Raw genomic sequence first — 25,310 nt, 5'->3', positions numbered from 1 at the left:
CAGAAAAACCTTGGGAAGAAATGATATGGCCAAAGAATTTAACAGAAGTTTGAGCATGAGAATGTTTGGAAGGGCTGGTAGTAAGACCTGCCGTACGAAGACGAGAAAGTACTTCGGTAAGTTGAATAATATGGGAGTCAGAATCAGGAGAAAAAGTCAATAAATCATCTACATATGGAGTTTGGTAAATTGATAGAGACCATTAGGCATGGTGAACTAGCAGAATCTAAGGGAATTTGGTGAAAAGCGCAATTACAGTCAAATATGGAAAAATATTTAGCATTAGTAAAAAAATTTATTGCGTTTTTCAGCTTGGGAAGAGGATGAGCATCATATTTAATTTTGCTATTGAGATGACGATAGTCTATGACAAAATGCATGGAATGATCAGGCTTATTGACAAGAAAGGCAGGTGAAGCATAATTCGATGTAGAAGGGATAATTAAACCATCAGCAAACATCTGAGATATGTGCTGCTCTTGAAGTTGCATACGAGCTGGTCTAAGATGATAAGGTGGAGATCTGACGGGAGAAACATCGAAGAGATCAGTACAAGCTTCATAATTGCGGACAGTACCAGTAACAATGTCAGAAAATTGGTTGAATAGCAAGCTTAAAACTTCCTGCTGAGACTCAGTAACATAAACATGTGAGTTAGAAAGATGTAATAAATTGGGGTAAACAGAAGGGTTAATCAAAGGAATGCTAGTCACAGAATCAAAACAAAAAGAAATAGAAGAGGTTTGAGTGTGGAGAATTAAGCCGTTATGTGAGAAAAAATCATATCCGAGTATCAGGGGTATAGGAACATCTTGAGCGACGTAGAAGGGAAAAGACCATGAAAATTTAGAAATCTTTACAGTAAGAGTAAGTTGACCAAGAATATTTAAAGGGTGATGTGACACTGAAGAACACACTAAGTCCGAAAAACGTAATTGAAAGTGTGGATGAAATTGAAGTAATTGCTGAAAGAAAGTGGGACTGAGAAGTGAAATAGAAGCTCCGGAGTCCAATAAGGCATGGGAGTGAATATTGTATAATACAGTAAGAATATAAGCAGATCGAGCCTGACACGTTGGTAAGAAAAACAGAGAGACGGATGGCAGATTTTGCCCCACAGACCGAATGCTGTCTACATATGGCGGGAGAAAGAGTTTATCGGTCATAATTGTAAAAGCAATAGCTGACAGATACTCTATTGAAGACTTTCATGCCCATCTTTTCCCTAAATTTATTCCAGGTAGAGCAATGTCATCCTTAATACAGAAGTACTACTTCTGAGTACAGAGGTTGGACGGGAATTTGGCCGATTTTATTCAGGATATAAAATTTTATACGCGGGTATTCGCTCTCCATTTTCCCGAAGATAAAATTGTGCAAACCATTGTCGAAGAAATGTCACCAGCTTATAGTTCGTACTTAGTTTTGCTTCTCGACGTCAAACCTTCTCCGAATGGCATTGTCAGCCGAGGGAGTGAGGTACGCTGACACCTTACGAGTAGGCAGGGAGCCCCCTCCGTCATCTAACAGTTCTCGGCCACTCCCTTTTCGAACCTTTCCCACACGCAAGTATTATGCGTGCAGATTGACTGAACACCTCAGGAATAAGTGTCCTTTGCTAGAATCTAGTGGAACTAGGAAACGAGCAGGTCCGTCCCAAGGTTGTTTTAAGTGCAGGTCGTTTTCCCATTGAGCAAAAAAATTGCACTTCACTTAACAGCACAACTTCCTGTTCTTCTTCTGGTAATGCCTCCAATAACTCAGGCGATAGGAAGCGACTAGGGTCGTCGGCTGAGTCACAAGGTTCATCTTCTCCAGGCTCAGCGCCCATTAAATCAGGCAACGAATCCTTCAAGGAAGAAACCCCTTCTAATTTATCATTTGAAGGCCCTAGAGAATGCCTTACAATTGCTTTTGAGACCCCAGGGTACGTGCCATTTCTGAAAATTGAGGTAAATAAGGAACCTGTCAGTGTACTATTAGATTTCTGATGAGTGGTACTCTAAATTGACAGCCTTTTTTTAAATTTCCAGACTATTGTTTGTCTTCTATTATATGCATTTCGGCAAATTCTTCACCATTAGAAATTTTAGATTTTATTTTTAATAAAGTTCGTATCTCAAAATTGACATGGAAAATTATGTTGTTTGGGGCTAAACAGTTGTCTTGCCCTGTAATATTGGGTGCCGATTTCATGTCTCATTCTGGACATTTGCTCGACCTTCAGAGCAAGTCGTGCACATTCATATTTGATAGTAACGTTAATATCTCCTTTTGAAATCTAATCCTTTGTCATTTTCATCTATTTCGCCTAGCCAGAGTGAGATGTCGTTAGATCTTAGGCATCTACCTGAGGTCCAGGCTGAAACTATTTGAACATTGGGTCAGACCTTTCCTGACGTATTTCCAGAAACCCTTGGTGTTACTGACCTGATTGAGTATAAGACTGAGGTAACGGATTCCATTCCTGAAAGGTTTCCTCCATATAGGCCATCTTCCGCATAAAATGAAGGCTCTTAACTCTTTCGCTGTGCTATTTTTAAACAGAACACATACAGAAAGATGTAATCTTTTTGTATTGCTAAATAAACTGAAACTTTATCTTTTTAAAGTTAGTGACATTCAACACCATTGCACCATTTTAAACTCAACTTTGGCAAACTAGCAATGACATTTGACCTTGAAACGCACATTACTCTGATACATTCGAAACATGGAACTAGGCACGTTGCTGGCTGTCCTGGGCAAGTCTTACAAAAAATATTGTCTGTTTTCTCTTGCAGGGTCCCTTTCTTTTCTTTGAACATTTAGCTGGTAATTGGAGCAAACAACACACTTAGGTTTTTGACTCTTGTCCTGCTGCTCCTCAAGGAAGTTCCCATCCATCAGGCGCGCTTGAGGTATGTAATCAGAAGGTCTTCCTCGTTTCGCCGCCGGACTGCGCTGATACTCTCGTAGAAGTCCCATTATGACAGAATTTCTGAAGTAAGGAGCACTCTTTTTGGAAGCTTATTGTACAATATTCTTCCATTTTTAATGCAGTTTCAATGAGAAAATACCACAAGACCTGATACCACTTGAGTTTCTTGTGTAGAAATGCATAGTTAGTTTTCAGTTAATCAATTTTTATCAACTCCGTTCATTTCATGGTTGTAATTTACAACTAACTTGAGTTTTTCAACAGTCACATAGCCACTTTCACCTTTTTTGACATCTTATGAATCTTCACGATCTCAGATGTGAACGATCGATAACATGTTTACCCGGCCAGTATCTTGCCACGCGCATGCTAGCATTTCTTTGGATGGAATATGCCAGAGCTTAGGTTTTTGCCCTTTCGTCATTTTCAGGATTTTCATCTCTTGAGCTAGTCCTTTGCGGTTACATCTCACTGTCCTGGAGGCACCTATGTTCTTCTCAGAAAGCTGGGTGAAAAGAGCTGGGCTTGATAAATAATTGTCCGCATTCACAATTCTGCCAGTATTCTCAAAACCCTCTCTCAGGCTTTTTACCACTTTCTCTCCCAAAGTTTCCCCGGAAACTGACTCATCGCTGTCCTCTCTTACCTAAGTCTGAAACTTGCAAATGTAACCACTTTTACTGTCGCATAGTGACCACAATTTTACACCCCATTTTGTCGATGGCTGTGAAGGAAAGTGTTGCTTACACCACAGCCTTCCCGTAAACTTCAGCATACTGAAGACTCATCAACTGATATGCATTTTTCAGGTGTAGCATGCTCCAGGTACGTATTTTCTACAATAGGTATGACAGGTCTTACCTTGAATAATGGACCATAACCTGGCGACCCCTTAGCAATGTGGTTTTCATTGTTATTGATATGTATTGTACCGGAAACGCAGCTACGCGAAAGCAAATTCGAAGTATGAGAGTTAAACTTCACGTGAGGGAAAGGGTAGGCAATACGGCTGATCTCGCTGACGTAGACGTGGCCGCCTCGGGCTGACCTCACGCCCCAAGGCATGATGTTCTGACCCATCTGTAAAGTCTATTTGGAGTTACTGTAGGATACAATTATTTTTGCACTGCCAACGTTAAGGCCATAATAACAGATGCAAACTAGCAGGTTCTTGAGCAAATCTACCATGTACTTTAGGAGTTACAGGGGTGGATAATATCCATGTTTCGAGATACTTAGTCGGCTCCAGGTATAAAAGCATGGCGATCTAGGCTACTGGATCAATAATACTCCACCGTCTCTGCGATACGGGAGATAGGTGGAGCCCTGCAAGTGCGGCAAACCGAATCTATGTCCAGTCGGGACTCTGCATCTCTGGTGCTCGGTTCCAGTGGAAGCGGAACATACTGTAGTATTTTTCTTCAAGTGCCATATTAGGACTCATGTTTTCTATACTAACAGTAGCGTTCTAAAGGAACATAGAATTTGTCTTGTGAGTGTTATAATTTTTCCAAGTGTCATGTTTGAACTTGTGTTTTGTAACAAATTGTAGGAACTTAGAATATTTCTGAGTGCCACATTTAAACTGGTGTTTTTGTAACAAACTGTGGGAACCTAGAATATTAATGCCATATTTGAACTTCTGTTTTCTTCTCGTGAAGTTCCGAGGGAACATAGAATGTTTTGGTGCCACATTTAAACTTATAATTTATACTTAGTAATAATTATCCATGGACAGTGTTAAACACTCTTCAAGTGCAGGTAAACTTTTATAATGATTTAAAGACAGTGCTGAACAGTCTTCAAGTGCACGTGAATTTAATAATTAATTACAGACAGTATAGAACATTCTCCGAGAGGTATTAAATTTAATTTAATACTTATATGTCCTGAACTTGCACGAACTGTAAATATTACGTTCAACATTGTGTTCCAATCATAAAATTGACAAAGGCAGTCAATTAGGAACAGTAATGATAAAAGTTAGTGAACTAATAGACTCAGACTGTCGTGCCATTATCAGCGGATTTACATCGCGAATTTGACATTGTAAATTTGTACATAATTTTCACAAGTGTCAATTTGGCTGGGGCCGATGACCTTGATGTTAGGCCCCTTTAAACAACAAGCAACAAGCAAGCAATTTGGCTGGCATGCAACGTGTGATCAGTTACTCAGTTTAATTGTTTTCTATTCAAGTATTAACTTCATGAATCTTTGTGATTCAGCGAGGTGTTTTAGTCATAGATTCAAGTGTCATTTTCATTAACATTTGACGTATCTACATGCAATGAATTAATGCAGTATTCAAAGGTCAATGTTAATTTATTCGATTGTGCTAAAAGTGAGTTGAATGCCATACAGGGGACTTGTGTGCTTGGCACGCCTGACCTCTCAGTATTGCCGTGTGAGATCGGACCCTGCAACTTGTGCACTTAGAAATTCGAGAACTTCCAGATATTCCAGAAATTCGAGAAATTCAAGAACGTCGAGAACTTCGCATCAAGGATGGGCGTGGTCCCCGTCCAGACCGTGCGTAGTAACCATCCCGAAGTCTGGAGATTCCCGCCTGCAACAACGCATCAAATCAGCTTGTGTAAAAGGTGATATGAATTTGTTTCCAATGAACAATAAAACCACATTTTCAAAAGAATATAAATTCAATGAACTAATATTCCTCTCTGTTGCAAGTTCAGTGCTTACGTACCACCACCTTAGAAACATTCCATGCTCTTCAAGCTAGCCAGACAGACTTTTTTCCTGGTACAGCATGGAGCTTCGAAGAAGGCGACACCACTTGGCGTAGCAGTGAGCCAATATTGTTCGGAAAAGTAAGTCTGTTTTTTTTTTTTTGTTAGTTGCTTTACGGCGCACCGACACAGATAGGTGTTATGGCGACGATGGGACAGGGAAGAGCTAGGAGTGGGAGGGAAGCGGCCGTGGCCTTAATTAAGGTACAGCCCCGGCATTTGCCTGGTGTGAAAATGGGAAACCACGGAAAACCATCTTCAGGGCTGCGGACAGTGGGGTTCGAACCTACTATCTCCTGAATACTGGGTACCGGCCGCACTTAAGCGACTGCAGCTATCGAGCTCGGTAAGTAGGTCTGTAATGTTGATTTATGTTACAATACTATCCCAATATCAATAGCCACCATTGCCTGATTACCTTCTGTTGTGCATTCAGTCCATCGATTATACCTTGAACGTGGATGAAAATCATTTTTTTAATCTAAGCACTGCTCAGCATATCTATTTGTTTCCATTACTGTATGCTCAAACACTGAGCGCATCATAAATTGAAGTAATGCCTTGTATGGGTCATCAAATTAGAAACATTGCTTTTCACTGTTATATCAAAATTAGCCCCGTCACATAATTTCATTTTTGTCATTCTTATTTCATCACTGATATCCCGCCAGACCGATACAACTTGAACATCTTCCTCGTTGGCACTTTCTTCCGAACAGTCACTATGCGCATCATCACCTGTTCCATTGTCCAAATTTACTGAACAGTCTGAATCAGAATCTGCCACTAAAAGATTGAAGATTTCTTCACTGTTGTTCCGCGCCCTCATAGCTGCTGAGTGAAGCCTGCTATCAGCCAGACAGCTGACAGGAATGTTGTCGGGCAGGCTGGTGAAAAATAAATAAACATAGGTTCAGTATTAGCAGCAATGTTTGTATTATTAAATGTGCCTTTTTTAAAGAAGCACGCTAAACTATAGCAGGAAATTACCAAGTTGACAAAAGTCTATTACAGCAGCGAAAGTGTTTAATGTTAAAGGATGGTATTATTCGACTTTCAGAGTCGGCGTATTCATCACCCATTTTTCTTGTACCGATACCCCAAGGTGGTTTCAGGCCTGTCATCGATTACAGAACTTTAAACTGTAAGGTTGTATTATAATCAGTGCCCCTTCCTGACTTTCATTCTTGTTTTTAATGATTTCATAAGGCTAAGTTCTTTTCCATATTGGATCTTAACCAAGCATATAATCAGATTCCGATGGCGGAAAAATCCAAACATTTGACGGCTTTCACCACTGATTGGAAATTGTATGAATACAACCGTTTGCCTTTTGGGCTCCCTACGGGCGCGGCTGTCCTTACTAGACTGCTGGATAGGGTCTTCTCCGACATCAAATTTATCTTTGTCATTACCTCGACGATGCCGTGGTGTTTTCTGAGACCTTTGAAGAACACCTAGATCATCTTAAGGAGGTTCTAAATCGCCTTCGTAAGGATGGTTTGACAGTTAAGTTATCTAAGGTAGATTTTTCTAAGCCTTGTGTCATTCTTAGTTCATATTGTGTCGCCCGATGGTGTTGTTATCTACCATTCCAGAACGCAGGCTAACCGCAACTTCAAGTGGCTTAAGGACGTCAGAGGAATTGCTAGGTTCATAGGCATGGTGAATTTCTTCAGGAAATTTACTTCCAACTTCGCTAATAGGGCGGCGCCCCTAAACCTACTTCGTAGGAAAGGTGTCGTGATCGAATGGGGACCCTCGCAGCAAGATGCATTTGAAGATCTTATATTAGCTCTTTGTAATGCCCCAGTATTAGCCATGCCTGATTTCTCTAAGAAATTCATAGTTCAAACCGATGCCTCTTCATCTGCCGTTGCTGCTGTCCTCCGTCAAGAAACCGAACCTGGAAGGCGGCCTATTGCGTATGCGTCTACGACCTTGTCGGTTTAAGAAGCCAAGTACTACATCTATGAATTAGAAGGTCTGGCAGTTCTGTTTGCCTTAGAGAATTTCCGCCTTTATCTAAAGCATGGTAAATATGAATGAGAAACTGACAATCAGGCTTTGAGTTGGGTTTTGGCTAGGCCTCGCCGTACTGGGCGTATCACTTGTTGCGCTATCAGAAATTCAGCTTTTCAATTCAACGTGCAACACTTTACAGGATCAGAGAAAATGGTCGTAGATGGACTAAGTCGCATGTTTTCTAGTGACATTGAGTCCAATGAACAGGACGATAATTAATCTCCTCCCATGCCCATACCTTCTTGTGTTAATGCTATTTTGATGGATGCCCCTATGTTGTTTTGTGATATCCGGAAATATCAACGGGAAGATCCATTGCTGGCTCCTAGTATTTAAACCCTTTCTTCTGGGGAACATCTTGTCCCTAATGTGCTGAGGATTGGGGTTTTGTGCTGCCGTTCGAAGCCCGATCACAAGATGAAAGTAGTTGTTCCAGCTGTTATTGTGCCCATGATATTCAAGTACTATCAAAAGACCCCATTAGGGGGGCTCTTAGGCATCTTTAAAACTAGAGAGAAAATTAGGGAACTGTTTATCTGGAAGAGTATGGACAGTGAAATCAGAGAAATGGTTAAATAATGTAAATCTTGCTTACTTAGTGATCCCATATAATCTACCTAGCTAGGGCTATTTTCATCATTCAAGCGTCTCGCCCTATGGAGCATTTCTACATAGACTACGTTGGATCCTACGGGAATAAGTTCATCCATCTATGTGTAGATGGCTTCACTAGATTTTTATGGTCATTTCCGACTAAGCTGGCTACTGCTCAGATGACCATTTCTTGCCTTAATACTATCTTTGATTCATTTGGTCCTTGTCAGTATATAGTTTACGATAATGGAAGGACTTTGACATCTATCTTATTCCGAAAATTCTGTTTTGATTTGTCCATGTCACATGTAACTACTTCTCCTTATTACCCTCAGCCACCTCTGGTTGAGCGGGTCAGTCATAATCTTCGATCTGCTTTTATAGTCTTTCACCAAGAAGATTATTTTATGTAGGATACTTCCTTGCATTGGTTAGCCTTTTCACTAAATTCAGCTGTTCACGAGTCACATAATTTTACGCCTGCCTCTCTCGTGTTCAAGTTTGTACCTAACATGCCATTGTCAAATGAGGTATTGCCAGAGAGCATAGATCCCGATAGCATCAGGGACCTGTGGAAGAAGGCTAACAGTAACCTCAAGGCTTAAAATGAGATGGTTAAAGGGAGACATGATCGTGGACGGAGACCCACCAATCTAAAGTTTGGAGTTCAGGTAATGGTTAAGAATTTTGTGCCGGCAGGCAAGCTTGCCTCCAGATTTCTCGGGCCATGCATTCTTTTGGATTTCTTAACACCGGTCACTCTTTTGGTGAGCAACCCAGCCACTGAAAGATTATTAGAGTGCACCTCTCTCAGATAAAACCTGTAAAATCTCTTTGTTTGCAATATAGGCCACTAAGTTATGACAGTGAGAAAGTAGTTATATTCCTTTCCTTAACAGCTCAGAGACTTAAAATTTTAAGTTGGAAAGTGGAGACCTTCTGCCCCACTAATATGCCGCTTGTGTATTGCGTTTTCTTGTTCCACCTGTGTACAAACCTTCCTCTCTAAAATAATTCTTTTTCCTCCGTTGCTCAGCTGCGATTACTTTCCCCCTGCCTCCAAAACCTAGCTTGCATTCCACACACTCATCATCGATGCCGCCCACCTCATCTGAACCTGCAGCTTAAAAATAAACATACTCTCGCTGTCCATAAGAACAATCTCTGTCACCAAGTTAATTACTCTTTCAATGCCCTCTCTGCAATCTGCGTCCGAGTTACATCTGGCGAGTGATGCTGGCATGGGGTAAGGGCCCACCCCGCTCTGGCCCAGTCTCCTTCATGACAGCATACTTGAGTACCATCCTTGCCGGCAAAGGGCTGAGGTGCGGTAACACTACTGTCTACATTATTTCGGAGCAGTGTCTCAATATCTGGCCTTGGGTGCATCTAACCTTCTCACGGTAGTGGGAGAGATGTATCTGAGGGTACTTGGTGATTCGGGGGACCCTACCCAGGTATCGGCATTGGCAGCCGCTCTTGTTGTCAATCGTGAACTGTGCATCTTGGACTTTTATGGCTTCAGGAAGACTTCAACACTTGTATTCGACATAATTACTTACAAATGAACTTTCATCAGCCAATTTTCCGACTACCAACTCAATTTCAAATTTTTCAAAAAAGCAAAATTTTCTAAAACGTGTCACCTGAGGGAGGACGTTTGTGGGGAGGTCTGTACCGGAGGTAGATCTGCCCGGTTTATTTAATTTAAGTGCCTTCGCTAAGGCCCTCGTTAAAGTAAAGTTTGAAACAACTATTACAAGAAGTTTGAACATTTCTCAACAGATGTCTCTACTATAAACTTTACGATGTGCCCTCTGATGTGAAGATGAACTATTAAAATTTTTGATACATTTTGTATATGAAGGTTTCCTAAACTAGAATGTTCTCTTTTGTTTTTTCATGTCCACATTTTTTTAACACTTCTATCTCTTCCCACCAACTTAGGATGTTGGCCAATGAAAAATTGTGTATATCTTTCTACCAATCAAAATTTCCTGGTGTTTATTGGATTATCCTATAAAAATTGGGGGTGTGTCGAGTCTTAGCCCAGAATTTTCTGGAGCTTTCCCTCTACTATAAAATCTGGAACTTTTATACCACTTCAAGAGGTCCACCAGCTTAAGGTAATGGAAGATCCTGCTTAAAATCAAGTGGTCTTCCAAAGCTAGCTCCAGGGGAAGGTTTCATATATTTAGTAATGTAACTTCATTTTCTAAAAATGGAAATTTCAACTTAACCGAAATCAGGGAACAGAACGTGGTGTACCCTCTTATGTTCCCTCTCAACGTGATTGTAAGGTGACTATGATTTTGTGACCTTTCCTGTTTTGTAAATTCTGTAACTTGAACATTTTTCTCCTTGTCACCTCCGTAATATAGGCTTAGCCTCTGTAACGTTGGGCCGTAAGCTCAAATATGGTTTTATGCATGTAATGTAAAATTCTAGGAGATCCAGAGTTCGCATCCTTACCTGTTTGGTTTATGGACCAGTAAATTAACCTTTTTTAACCATAGGCTTTGTAGAATGGGTACTTGTTACCCCTGTTTAACTCCATTTATTTCATATTAAAATTATCAGACAGTTGAGCAGGATGTACATAGGTAAAATACAAGTATACATGTACAAAAGGGGTCCTCTACCTGTTCTAAGTGTATACATTGCAACGGTAGAGTCTACGAAAACCGTTAGTTCATCACAAATCAAGTTCCTTTCAAGGATATGGTCTACCACTGTGCTTGCGGCGTACAGGGCCGCCGCTGTTTCAGCTACATTAATCCGGGTTGGCACTTGGAAAGGTTGGGCCCAAGCCAAGTTCAATTGAGGCAAAAAGTAAGCTATACTGTGCGGAGTGGCGTCCGCATAAACACTAATTACATGGTTATTCACACGCACAGAACAAACACTTGCAAGAGTTACTGGGTTGAATAATTGTCGTGGCCAGAACCATTCTCTTGATAGAATGTGTCGCACTGGAAATAGAGGCCATGACATGACATAGCATAGCCAAGCCAAATACCCGGCAATGCGTGCGAGGTCATCCGTTTGCACTCTTGGGAGCACTGTCAAGTAGGAAGTCACTCTTCTCTGCACATCCTGCATCAGTTGAAGAGTCTGCCTATTGGTGTTGATAACCATGCTGAGGAAGGTGAGTTCATTCGTTGGCTGGAGATGTGATTTCTGTTTGTTGAGCGTAATTCCTAATACCCATTCCAAGTACATTATTGTATCGTCCACAAGGATCTCGTTGCCGTAGATCAGCCAATCATCTAAATAGCAAATAGTGTCAACGTTAAACTGTGCCTTCAGTATCCCAGAGACCGCTATTGCCACCTTTGCATAATAGATGGGATTAGCGTGTGCCCCATCGGGAGGCGCGTCATGGCATATGACTGTCCTCGGTAATATACACCGTAGAACCTTCGGTGGTGGTAGTGAAGAGGCACTTGGTAAAATCCGGATTTTAAATCCACTTTTATCATGAGTGAAAAGGGAGGTATACGTTGAAGTGCCCATGCAGGGCTGTGAAGAGAGGACTTTGGAATATTATAATACTGTGTCCATCGCGACAAGTCGTGTATGACTCGTGCGGAGCGGTCAGGCTTAGTGACGAGAAATAAAGAGTGAGCGTTAGTGATCTCCTGTCGTTCCGAGAGTCCCGTTGCCTGCATATCGTTGATTACCTGGTCCATGAGAGGAGATGCCTTTCTGGGTACGAAGACCGGTGGAGCCGCTGTGAGTCGTGGAAGGCGGGCGCCTTCCCCGATGAGTTGTTCCGCAAAACGTCCAAGGGGGGTGTCCATATAGGGCACTGGAAGCACAGCAGGCACTGCTACTGAGTGATAATGTGTCGGACGGTGTGCTGCTTGTTGAAACTCTGGTATCGGTGGAAGCGGTTGGCTTTGTTAAATGTAGTGTGTGCCTTTGATAGTCCTTGAAAGTGTGAATTTTCGTAGAGGGATCCTTAGGTGTAAATTGATGGAGCAAGGGTGCTCTTCCTAGTAAAGTTATTGATGTAAAGGTTGAATGGTGTCTAGTTAGGCTGTAATGGTGTAATGTGTGGATAGTAGTCTCCTAGCTAGATTCGTTGAGCAAATATGCTCTTACTGATGGTGTAAAAGCAATTGGGAGAGCTGTCTCCTTGACTATTGATTGAAAGGGAGCAGCTGTGCTTCAAGCTCATGTTGTAAATAGTTGTTCTTTTTTCTAATTTTGTCGCACAAGATTACGGGCTAGCCTCGTTGCTAGTCTATTGTTATTTGCTCAGCAAAGTGTGAATATTTAAGATTTGGAAAAAGATAGAGGTCAAGAAAAGAAATTAAATGGCCAAAATAATGTTGCCAACTTTAAGAGTTTAAATTAATCTATCGATTTTCGTATATCCGCCCATTCATGCCCGCACTTTATTTCAATTCTGTATACCACGGTATCCCCGTAACAATTATTATTATTATTATTATTATTATTATTATTATTATTATTATTATTATTATTATTATTATTATTATTATTTATTTTCCTTAAATTGTACACATACACGGCTTCCATCCCCATATGTATGTGTACATATACTCTGCTGAAATTCACAAATAAGTAGGCAAATTTAAATTTACATATTTACAAATGTTCCTCCTTTTCTATGCTACCTTGTGTACTGCTATCCTACAGTGTGTTCCTTTTCATCTTCTTTTCTCTCTTATCAGTTGTCCAAGAAGCAGTGGCAAAAGGGACTCAGGTTAAGACACAGCAGGTTGTTATGCAAGTTACGTTCCAAAGAGGGTAAAAAAATTAATGTAATGTAAATTTTAATCCAATAACTGTTGTAAAGTATTATTTGAAGTAATTCCACATGTTATATATGAGTTGATTATGTTTGCAAATACAGACAATATTATAAGTAGAATTTTGTAAATAATATAAATTTATTAAGGATGAGCTTTGTGTTAATAAAAAAAATGTGTAAATTGTATAATGCTGAATTGTGTGAAATTGTCTTCTTCTCTGTACATTTAAAATGTAGTGTTGGACAATGTATTTTTGTGTACCATTTGCCACCAAGGTAGACACCTCTTTTGCATTTAAAGTGATTTTGATTTGATTGTTCCTTTCCATTCTTATATATTTTAAATGGGAAATAAATTAATTATACTCTTTTTTGCCACTATGAAATTTATTTTCTCAGCTGTTTATTGTTTAGGCTTATATATTTTTATTCCTTTACTTTTCTTATTTGTTACTTACAGACGTCCAATGATATTAAGGAGGAAATATTCATAGAAGAACATACTGATGATCAGTTGTTGCCATACATCAAAGCAGAAACAAAGTACGTACACTCCAGATCCTATACAATATGGAATATGTTGTACCTATTCTCAGTTGTGTCCAGTAGCAGTTGGTTTATCTCCAAAAACTGCCCATTTTCATCAGTTTAATCCTTTTTTTACAAGGTTACATTTTCACACTAGTATCTTAAAATTCTATTGGTTAAAATTGTTTAAAACCTTCAGAAATTTTAAGATCGTATTTAATGTTCTGTCCTGTAGTTTTATTGAATATATATCTACAAAAATAATCTCTGCTAAACCTAGATATTATTGAAATATATTTGTTTACAATACCGTTAAGCAACCATGAAAAATGTGTTCTTCCTTTCACTTTTACCACATCATTTGTTCATCACATTCTTATCATCTGAAATGCCATCTTTAGCTATTAACCCCAGATATTCTCAGTATTTGTGTACTTTCATACCAACAGTGACACACAGAAACAATCATGTTTGTAGGTTATCAACTAAATCTACAAATTCAAAATGGTTAAGTTTGATGAACATTGTAAACAATATAATATTTTCAAACTAATGTAATAATTTTCATGTTATCTTACTATATATAAAAATGGATGTATGTATGTAAATGACACATCCCCTCCTAAACCACTGGAGCAATTTGAATCAAATTTTGAACACTTATTATTTACTATCTGGAGATGAGCACTGTGGGGGTAAGCCACCTCTAGCCCCCTTAGGAGTGGGGGTTAGGGGGGTCAGGTAAAAAAATTAATCGAAAATAGTGTCAAATCCATAGTTCATGGGGTGAATAGTGATACTCCCGATTTTTTAGAAGTCAAATTTCTGCTCCCATTTGGGTGGGGGGCTAGGGGGCCTGATGATGGATGTATGTGTGTAACTGACACATCTCCTCCTTAACCACTGGAGCAATTTCAATCAATTTTGAACACATATTATTTGCTATCTGAAGAGAGCACTGTGGGGGAAGCCACCACTAGCCCCCTTAGGGGAGGGGTTATGGGGTTCAGGTAAGAACATAATCGAAAATAGTGTGGAATCCATTGCTTTTGGTGTCGCTGAGGTGAATAGTGGCACTCCCGATTTTTAAAAGTCAAATTTCTGCTCACATTTGGATGGGGGGGAGGGGGGACTGATGATGGATGTATGTGTGTAAATGACACACCTCCTCTTAAACCACTGGCGCAATTTCAGTCAAATTTTGAAACTTATTCTTTGCTATCTGGAGACGAGCACTGTGGGTTAAGCCACCTCTAGCCCCCTTAGGGTTGGGGGGTTAGTGGGTCAGGTAAAAAATAATTGATAATAGTGACGAATACATAGTTTTTGGGTTGTCGAGGTGAATTGAACACTCCGGATTTTTAGTATCAGGAGACGAACCACGTGGGGGTAAGACAGCCCAGGAAAACTTAGGGGCAGGGTGGGCAAGGGGGTCATATATACAAATAAATGAAAATAGTGTCGAATCCATACGTTTCGTGGTCGCTGAGATGAATAGTCACACTCCGGAATTTTTTTAAGTCCAACTTAGAGCCCCCTTAGTAGTAGGGGGCGATGGGAGAGTGTTACATGAAAATAATCAAAAAGAGTGTCGAATGCATAGTTGTCGGGGTCGCTGAGATGAATAGTGAGACTCCGGATATTTTATAAGTTCTTTCCCTTTTGGGGTGGGGCGAGGGGGGAGTGATATATAAAATAAATAGAAAATAGTGTCGAATATGTATAGTTTTCGGGGTCGCCGGGGTTAATTGTATGCTTCGGATTTTTAATATCAGGAGACAAACCACGTGGGGGTAATACACCCCAGGAAACATTAGGGGCGAGGTGCTGAGTTACACAAATCATCAAATGTAGTGTCGAATCCATATTTTTGGGGGTTGCTGAGGTGAATAGTGACACTCCCAGAAATTTTTAAAGTCCAATTTGAGCCCCCTTCATAGTGGAGGAGATGGGAGAATGATATATAAAAATAATCGAAAGTGTCAAATCCATAGTTGTCAGGGTTGCTGAGATGAATAGTGAGACTCCGGTTATTTATAAGCCGAAGTTCATCCCCCTTTGGGATTGGGAGCGAGGGGGGAGTGATATATAAAATTAATCAAAAATAGTGTCGAATACATAGTTTTCGATTTTGCCGAGGTGAATTGTACACTTCGAAATGTTAGTATCAGGAGACAAACCACGTGGGGGTAGGACACCCCAGGAACCCTTACGGGCAGTGGGGGGCGCGAAGGGGCTGTGATATAAAATAATCGAAATTAGTGTCGAATCCATACTTTTCGGGGTCACTGAGATGAATAATGGCACTCCGGAATTTTTTAAAGTTCAGCCCCCTTCGTGGTGGGTGGCAATTGGAGAGTGATATATAAAAATAAACGAAAATAATGTTGACTCCATAGTTGTCCGTGTCGTTGAGATGAATGGTGAGACTCCGGATATTTTACGAGTCCAAGTTCATCCCCCTTTCTGGTGGGGGTGAGGGGATTCAGATTTTAAAATAATTGAAAATAGTGTCGAAGCCATAGTTTTCGGGGTCGCTGAGATGAATAGCAACACTCCCGATTTTTAAAACTCAATGTTTAACCACCTTTTGGGGGAAGTGAGATATAATAATAATTGAATATTCTGCCTAATCCATAGATTTCCAGGTCGCTGAGGTAAATAGTAACATTCCGGATTTTTTAAGTCCAGTTTCAAAAATGCCCCCCTTTGGCATAGAGGCTGAGAAAGGGTGAAAAAATAAATGGCCAAGAATGCCCAAGGTAATAGATGTGTGTACGTTCCAGTATGACTTTCAAGTATGACTTTCTACCTGGAAAACATACTGTGGGAGTAAGACGCCCCTAGAACCACTTCGGAAGCGGGTGAAATATATAATCCATATTAATAAATAGAAGTCAGTTTGGCCCGATCTATATATACTGTACTATATATATATAAATTAAGGCATAAAAATGAATACAGACGTGAATTAATGAGACCATTCTAGGCATCTTAAAAACTTAAAACTGGTAGCAGACAAACTGATGACTTCAGGATCCCTAGAAAAATCTAAAATTCTCAAAATTCTCTGAGAGGGACACGTTGGGATTTTCAAATCTGCATAGGAACACAGTCGGTGATATTTATCCTGAACGATAAACTATAGGTTTCATGAGCTTAAAAGTTTCCTGAAAGTCCTAATGTTTAACCCCCTCCCCCATATCAAGATGGCACCACAACCTCCCAGACGAGTTCGAAAATAGAAATTTGGCAAAATTATAACTCTTTGCCTGTAACCGATGGAAATTTTACGAGATGTTAAAAAAATTTATTTTTTAACCCCCCCAAAATATCGGAATATGGAGGCAATTTTATGATGGTGCAGAGCTTCCTTTTGAAGTATTTGGTGGCTAAATGGTAAGTCGTATCACAAAACGGATGGCACAATCTCTGTTCAATTTGGAGTGATCTACAACATTGGTCCTATGACTTTTTGTAGTATCTCTATCCCTTATGTTAAATTTGTCTCTATTTCTGGATTTACCTAAATTTTGCACTTTGTACACATATAATTGATGATTTGAGTCAGTTATAGGAAAGATGTGATCATCAATTTGTACATGAATATTGGCCCACCCAGCCAAATTCTATGTTTGAAGCTGTCGCATAAGTATCTGAAAAGTAATTCACTGTGTGAAAACCTTACACAAATTTCGCCCTATTGAACGATTCTAAAATAATCTTGCCTTTAATAGATGAGATACGAGGAAATATCATAGGGCCAGCCATTTAGATAGCTAAATGAGGCCAGAATCATCTTTTTATACAATCCGTTTTTCCAATATGAATACACCGTTTAGCAGCAGTCATTCTGTAACTGAAGGTGAACATGCATATACTTCTGTATGTCGATCTACATTTATTAATTTAAGTCGATTTGTGGTGATCTAGAAAGGGGTGTGTCTTACATTGTAATTAATACTTTATAAATCAGTAGTGACTCTCAGCAGGAGGGCATGTGCTGTTGTAATCAGTACTCCGCATATCGACGAAATAGAGCTAGGAATGGCTGTGGAAGTAAGGAGAAATTGAAGGAACTTACTAGAAAATTGAAGGCAGCTAAGGATAACATGATGGCAAACTTAATTGGCAGTCATACAAATTTTAGTGAAAAATGGAAGGGTTTGTATAGGTATTTTAAGGCAGAAACAGGTTCCAAGGAGGACATTCCAGAAATAATTAATGAACAAGGGGAGTGTGTATGTGAGGATATTCAAAAGGCAGAAGTATTCAGTCAGCAGTATGTAAAGATTGTTGGTTACATGGATAATGTCCAAATAAAGAAGGAGACTAAGGCTAAAGAAGTATTAAAATTTACATATGATAACAATGACATTTACAATAAGGTACAAAAGTTGAAAAAATAGAAAAGCAGCTGGAATTGATAAGATTTCTGGGGATACACTAAAGACAATGGGTTGAGATATAGTACCGTATCTGAAGTACTTATTTGATTATTGTTTGGTTGGAGGAGCTATACCAGATGAGTGGAGAGTTGCTATAGTAGTGCCTGTGTATAAAGGAAAGGGTGATAGACATAAAGCTGAAAATTACAGGCCAGTAAGTTTGACATGCATTGTATGTAAGCTTTGGGAAGGCATTCTTTCTGATTATATTTGTGAAATTAATAACTGGTTCGATAGAAGGCAGGTCGGTTTTAAGGAAGGTTATTCCACTGAAGCTCAACTTGTAGTATTCCAGATATCTTGGATTCAGGAGGTCAAATAGACTGTATCGCGATTGACCTGTCTAAAGCATTTGATAGGGTGGATCATGGTAGACTACTGGCAAAAATGAGTGCAATTGGACTAGACAAAAGAGTGACTGAATGGGTTGCTATATTTCTAGAAAACAGATCTCATATAATTAAGAGTAGGTGAAGCTTTATGTGACCCTGTAATAATTAAGAGGGGATATCCTCAAGTCATTATTATTGGACCTTTATGTTTTCTTATATATATAAATGATATGATTAAGGAGTGGAATCAGAGGTAAGGCTTTTTGCAGTGATGTTATTCTGTATAGAGTAATAAATAAGTTACAAGATCGTGAGCAACTGCAACGTGACCTCAAAAATGTTGTGAGATGGACAGCAGGCAATGGTATGTTAGTAAACGTGGTTAAAAGTCAGGTTGTGTGTTTCACAAATAGGGAAAGTTCTCTCTGTTTTAATTACTGCGTTGATGGGGTGAAAGTTCCTTTTGGGGATCATTGTAAGTATCTAGGTGTTAATATAAGGAAAGATCTTTTTTTTTTTTGCTAGGGGCTCTACGTCGCACCAATACAGATAGGTCTGATGGCCACGATAGGAAAGGGGTAATCACATACATGGGATTGTAAATAAATGTACAAATCTCTGTACATGGTTATGAGGGTGTTTAGGGGTTATAGTAAAGATATAAAGGAGAGGGCATATATGTCTCTAGTACGACCCCAACTAGAGTATGGTTCAAGTGTATGGGACCCTCACCAGGATTACCTGATTCAAGAACTGGAAAAAATCTAAAGAAAAGCAGCTCGATTTTTTTCTGGGTGATTTCCGACAAAAGAGTAGTGTTATAAAAATGTTGCAAAGTTTGGGCTGGGAAGAGGTGAGGGAAAGAAGAAGAGCTGCTTGACTAAGTGGTATGTTCCAAGCTGTGAGCGGAGAGATGGCATGGAATGACATTAGTAGACGAATAACTTTGAGTGGTGTTTATAAAAGTAGGAAAGATCACAATATGAAGATAAAGTTGGAATTCATTTATAGGAAGGGGAGTGAGGGATTGGAATAACTTACCAAGGGAGATGTTCAATTAATTTCCAATTTCTTTCAAATCATTTAAGAAAAGGCTAGGAAAACAACAGATAGGGAATCTGACCTACGTGCAGATCAGTATCGATTGATTTAACTAGCAATAGGAGTGGGGTAGTTTTCCAATGCCTGTGTACCACTGTAATGCATAATTCCCTTCTTGATGTGACTAGCAGAAGGCAAGGGAGCGTGCATTTTTTTTTAAACTCCTTTACCAGGTTCTCTTTATCATTATGTGTAGGTGCTCCCGATTATAAACAAATTTACCCATCAAAATGTGACTGACGTTACGCATAGGGAATTGCGGCAGTCAAGTCGACCTGTCGTTATCATCACAACTCTGCAACTCGCACTTCACATTGGAAACAACGTCTGCGGACCGCCCTATGCTTTTTGTCGGATAACGCCAAGGGACATACAATTAAATTTTTTTATTCACTTCATGTGCAGCAATTTACTTTGATATCCGTATACATTGTAGAATACCATAGCGAAGCACGGGTACATTTGCTAGTTAATCAGTATAATGCTGGCTGAGTTCATTAGTGCGATAAATTAAATATGTCATTTTAAATTATTTATTTGGTTAGATTCCTTTTCTGTTCTCTTGTGTGTTAAGTCAGATTCCTCCATTTGTGGATGCATAAGCAGATAATGTTTTGTAGTAATGAAATGTTCAGATCGATAGTGCTACATCTTAGATATCATAGTTATCAAGCAGTACTTCCACATTGTTGTAAGCATTAAAAATTTTGGTACCCGGTATTGAATTTATGTTTGCTCCAGTGTTGTGCTCACACTTGCTGATTGTCACCAATTCCCACTTTTCATTTTAGTCAAGTGCTTATAGTGTGTTGATTGCAAACACATTTACGCAATTAGTATAAACTAATAAAATGGGCAGCTACAAGTGAAGTTTCAAATTTGTGCAGGTTCCCTAAAAAATTCCAAATTCTTCAAGTAAGTGAATTTATTATCTCGTAAAGTTAGATAAATAATTAGGTAATGATATTATTTCAAAATTGTTATCTTAATCACTGATGTTACAAAGTAGCACAAGTGCATATCCTGTTTTCAAACATTTAATGCAGTAGTGATTTTTGAACTGTAGGTTACCTTAGCTGGCTACTATGTGAAACGATCTTTGATAATCCTTGGAAAATAATTGTATAATCTTGGATTGGTGCTCTTAACCGAGCCCTTGTATCGGCAGGATCTGCAATTGCTCGCCATAGCCTAAGGTTTGACTCACAAACATGATTTGTGATGGAAACTATGAATTCTGAAAGTTTTATTTGATTTTGTAGGTGGTTAGAGTCATGTCTTCTGTTATGTGATGCATTGACATGTTCCTACTCTATATTCACAACTAATGGCAAGAAATATTCATTTCAGTCCTCAGAACTACCCAGTACCTGCTTACACTCTCTCATTAGTCAGAGTAGAACCATGCACACAACTGAGAATTGCTCAAATTCGTTAACTCTTTGAGGTTCAAATTTTGCTGTTTGCAATTCTTGACTAATAGGACACAATAGGCTACTTTACAGTACAATCTTGTATTATGATCACCATATAAATGTTGCTTATAAATACTTTTCACACACTAAATGCATGTTTCTATTTTTGGATGGAGTTTATATTAGCTTTCTTCTTCCTAAACATGTCTTGTGCAGAGACACTCTCAAACCAGCAAAAGCCTTTTGTGTGTATTCCTTTTTCCGTGGCATAGGGCAGTCCATTGTCTATGTAGCTTAGTCCATTGTATATCATAGATTTTAGATGCTTCTGTAGGATTCAGTCGGCCAGATCTTATCTACTGCTTCCCACTTTGATCTTACCTCAGGCACTATGTTATACTGATTGTCATTTCAGCAGTCTACAAATATCACGCAGCAACTTAAATGACTTCTTTTAAAATGTCTAAGAGAATTGCCGTGTCAATTTGGTACTGAATTACATAAGAAGAGGTTTTAATATTCATAAAATTTCCTAATTGCTGACTTGTGCAAAGACACATATTTCTGATCTTACCAATTAGTGATGAGATTACCTGCCATTTGTGGAGAGACACATCACCCTGTGTTAAATAATTAGTGATGCGGTTTCCTTCCTCTTGTAGAGTGTCATATGGCCCTGAGCTGACCACTTTGTGCAACTCCTCCATGGTTTTCATATTTATAGACATGATCGGGGTGAAAATAACAATTATTATGGTCGTCTGCCATCTGCGACTGATGTAAGCAGAAATATGAATTGCAAAATTCCATTCAGGCTAGATTTCACTTACGAACTCCCCACTTGTGGATACTAGTAAAAATTTTACCGGATATTCAATCTGTCACTCCCGATTAACACAGATAATCCTGAAATTTCTATTTTGTTGAGTTATATATTTTTATTTATAATGCATTTTTACGAGTTACTTAAACATGAAATCCAGAAGCGTTCTGTCCTTCAAATACTATTTTGCAAAAATAATGCTTTATTGGTGTAGGACAAAGGCTTTAAGAGAGAGAATTGAGACACAGGAAGTTAAATGACAGGATATGTAAAATATCCATTGTATCCTATTTTTATAACAGAATATTCATCAGTCTGCTACTTGTTATTCTGCTTCTTTAGTGTTAGTCCTGCCTGGTCCATTGTTGTGATTCATTGTCTCCTGTTAGTTCAGTCTCGGGCCATGTCTGTATGTAGTCTCACAGCTTTCAGGTCGTTGTGCACTTTATCTGTCTTATGCTCTCTTGTTCGTCCCTTGCGCCTCTTTTCACCGACTATCTGTGTATATTCTGACTGTCCCAATATATTGTCCTCTGCAATCAACACATGCCCAAACCAGTGCACAGGCCTTTCCTCAATTTTCTTCTGGATCAGTGCAATACCAAAATATTTTCTTAAAACATCATTTGAAATGTGATCCAGCTCTAGTTATGCCAGCCTTCCACCTAAGCATCATTGTATCCATGATGCTTAGTTGGCACTGTACCTCCTCTTTAGCTGGCCAGCATTCATTGCTGTAGAAAACCACACAATGAATAACAGTTCAGTAGATCTTAGATTTCAGATGGTCCTTCATCTGAGCGTCGCAAGGGCGCACGTCATTCTCAGCTTCAGCCAGGCTTTGTTTATCCTTAAGTTGACCTCTTCAGTAAAGTTGGCCTTCATCAGAGATTGTGGAACCAAGATACTCGTGCTATACATTCACTGTCAACATGCATTGCTCCAACTTCTCGACGATGTAATGTCAGGTATTCTGTCTTCTTTTTGTTGAAGCGTGGGACATATTGCTTAAGTCGATTGTTCCAGTCTTCTTTTTGGCGCCTATTGTCTGCAGCCAGAATTATATCATTTGCATAGAGAAATGTCCATGGCATTGGACTGTGCATGTCTGATGTAATGGTGTCAGTCACAAGAATGAACAGCAGTGGTGATAAGGCATGGCCTTGGTGGAATTCTGCAATTATGCGGAAGTCATCAGACGCTGCTGCGGCAGCTTGAACATAACTCCTTGGTTCTTCGCAGAGCAATTATACCCTCTCAGCAAGATGCTCTGGAATGGCATGTTCTTATAGCGCTGACTGATAAGCTTATGAGGTACCTGATGGAAGTTCTTCTCAGGGTACAGAAAGTCGTGATGAAGCCTCTTATTGTTTTCACACTGTTTTTTAAATAATAGCCATGCAGCGTGGGTTGCTCCTGTTGCGCCACAGTTTTACACAAATCCAGTTTGGCCTGTTGTATGATGGGCTAAATCGCTAATCCTTTTGTGGAAGATTTGTTTGAAATCTGTCATTACGTGGTTCAAAAGCATGATTGGCGGTAATTTGAAATCGGCAGGGCATCCCTTATTTTTGAATGGATACTCCATCACCAATTTGTTGGTTTGGACCTTTTTTTGATTTAATGATTGGAAAGCTTGCTTTAGCCACACTGCTACATCCCCCCATTGAGAGAAACAAAACTCTGCCGGAAGATAAGCAGGACTGATGGCTTTCCCTGGTTTCATTTCCGTCAGCATAGCCTGGATTTCGGTGACGTCAAATTTCTACATTGGTCCTTCAACAGCGGAGGGGTTTGGGATTGGGAGATACGGAGATTCCTAGATAGATAATTTGACGAAGTAGTTCTGCCAGTTAAATGTAACAAAGGCTTTTCAGTCTGTCAAACACACAGCAAATACAATGTAAATTATAACACTATCAACATAGCTGTAAAATACACACTAACATACAAAGAATGACATGTTTCGTTCTACAAGATCATCCTCAGATTCTATCAAATCACTTAATTCGGCCTGTCAGGCAAATTACGAAGCCAACAACCTCAAATCACTTAAAATCAAAATCATGAACATTGACAGATCAATTACTTTCAATAATAAATGTCTAGAATTGAAGCTCGTTCCTAAGTACATGCCCATAAAAGCTAAACCCACAACAACTTCGGCTAAAATATCAACATCTCAATCACAATTACTATGGATCAGAAACGAACTCAAATTCGCGTACATAAAGAAACAGGAAATCAATAAACAAATTCTACACATCCATTTAAAGTTAAGCTACTTCCGGCACCACACACAATGGACGTCCTACTTTAACTTTTTACACGATTACATTAAAAATGAAGCAATCCGGAAACAGAAGGTCATTGACAATAAAATACGTAACCTAATGATTAAACAGAAAAATCCAGAAAACGCTAAGCACAACAAACTCGCGAATTTTCACCCTAGATGAATTAACAGATCAGACACTACCTTTTCAAAGAATGAAATAAATCTGCTAGAGAAAGGTCTCAAATTCAACTGCCAGGAACGTCATAACGAAAACAACATAAAACAGCTCATCACTAACTTAGAAATTGCTTGCAACAAAATACCCTCTCCACAAAGAGAAATAATAAAAAACGTAGCCACCTACGAAGCCCTAAAAATAATCGCACCTGAAAATTTCACCAAACAACCGAATTACGCCACACAATACTTGACATTGAAAACGGTTAAGAACAAAATTAAAAACGACAACCTTATCATCACGAAAGCGGATAAAGGTAACACATAATGAAGGAAGACGATTACATAGAAAAAACGATAGTATTTATCAACAACAGCGGTATTCAAGAACTGCAACGCGACCCTAAAAATAAAGCAAGCTATCAAGAAAACGGTCTTCGTTTTCACAAACCAATGAAAAGAAAGCCTCACCATCAAAAATCCTAAACTCCCCACACTAAGAGCCCTGCCCAAAATACACAAAGAGCCGTGTCCCATTAGACTAACAGTAAATTTTAAAGATGCGCCAAGTTACAATTTAAGCAAACAACTGAACCTAATTCTAAAAGAGAAAATTTCACTTAAAGGAGACAGATCAATTAAAAACAGCCTAGAACTACTTAAAGACCTAAATAAACTTAAAATAACAGAGAGCACACATATGATATCTTTTGACATCACTAACATGTACACCAACATACCAATAGATGAATCCATTAAAATTATCGAAAAACTTCTTAAAGAAAACACCTCTCTACAAGAAATCAAAGAAGTTATTAACCTTCTTAGAACAACACTACACCAAAATTGCTTTGCATTCAACAACAAAATATATTGCCAAAAATAAGGGTTAGCCATGGGCTCACCGTTATCAGGTATAATAGCAAACATTTTTCTGAATAACTTCGAAAACATCTTCTTAATGGGCCAGCTTTCGAAAGGAATCTTACATTGGAGCAGATACGTGGATGACGTCATATGCATATATAATAAAGTAGCTAACATTTTCAAGAAACAAGGTGTAATGTAGCCTTTCGAACGAATAACACACTAAAGAGACACATCAGCAGGTGCAACCTAAACAAAAAGGACCCTTT

At 39.1% G+C, this 25,310-nt stretch overlaps 1 protein-coding gene across 1 annotated transcript in view; it reads left to right on the top strand.

Moving 5' to 3' along the window:
- LOC136886247 (oocyte zinc finger protein XlCOF19) overlaps positions 1-25,310 on the top strand; it is a 55,674-nt gene that overhangs the window by 17,380 nt on the left and 12,984 nt on the right. The window contains exon 4 of the mRNA XM_068230800.1: positions 13,533-13,615. Coding sequence (XP_068086901.1) covers positions 13,533-13,615 — 83 coding nt within the window. The remainder of the gene's footprint in view (positions 1-13,532; positions 13,616-25,310) is intronic.

Source organism: Anabrus simplex, chromosome X (assembly GCF_040414725.1).
Source record: "Anabrus simplex isolate iqAnaSimp1 chromosome X, ASM4041472v1, whole genome shotgun sequence".
Taxonomy (NCBI): Eukaryota; Metazoa; Arthropoda; class Insecta; order Orthoptera; family Tettigoniidae; genus Anabrus; species Anabrus simplex.
The sequence above is the reverse complement of the archived record's forward strand: the minus strand, read 5'-3'. Positions and strand labels throughout refer to the sequence as shown.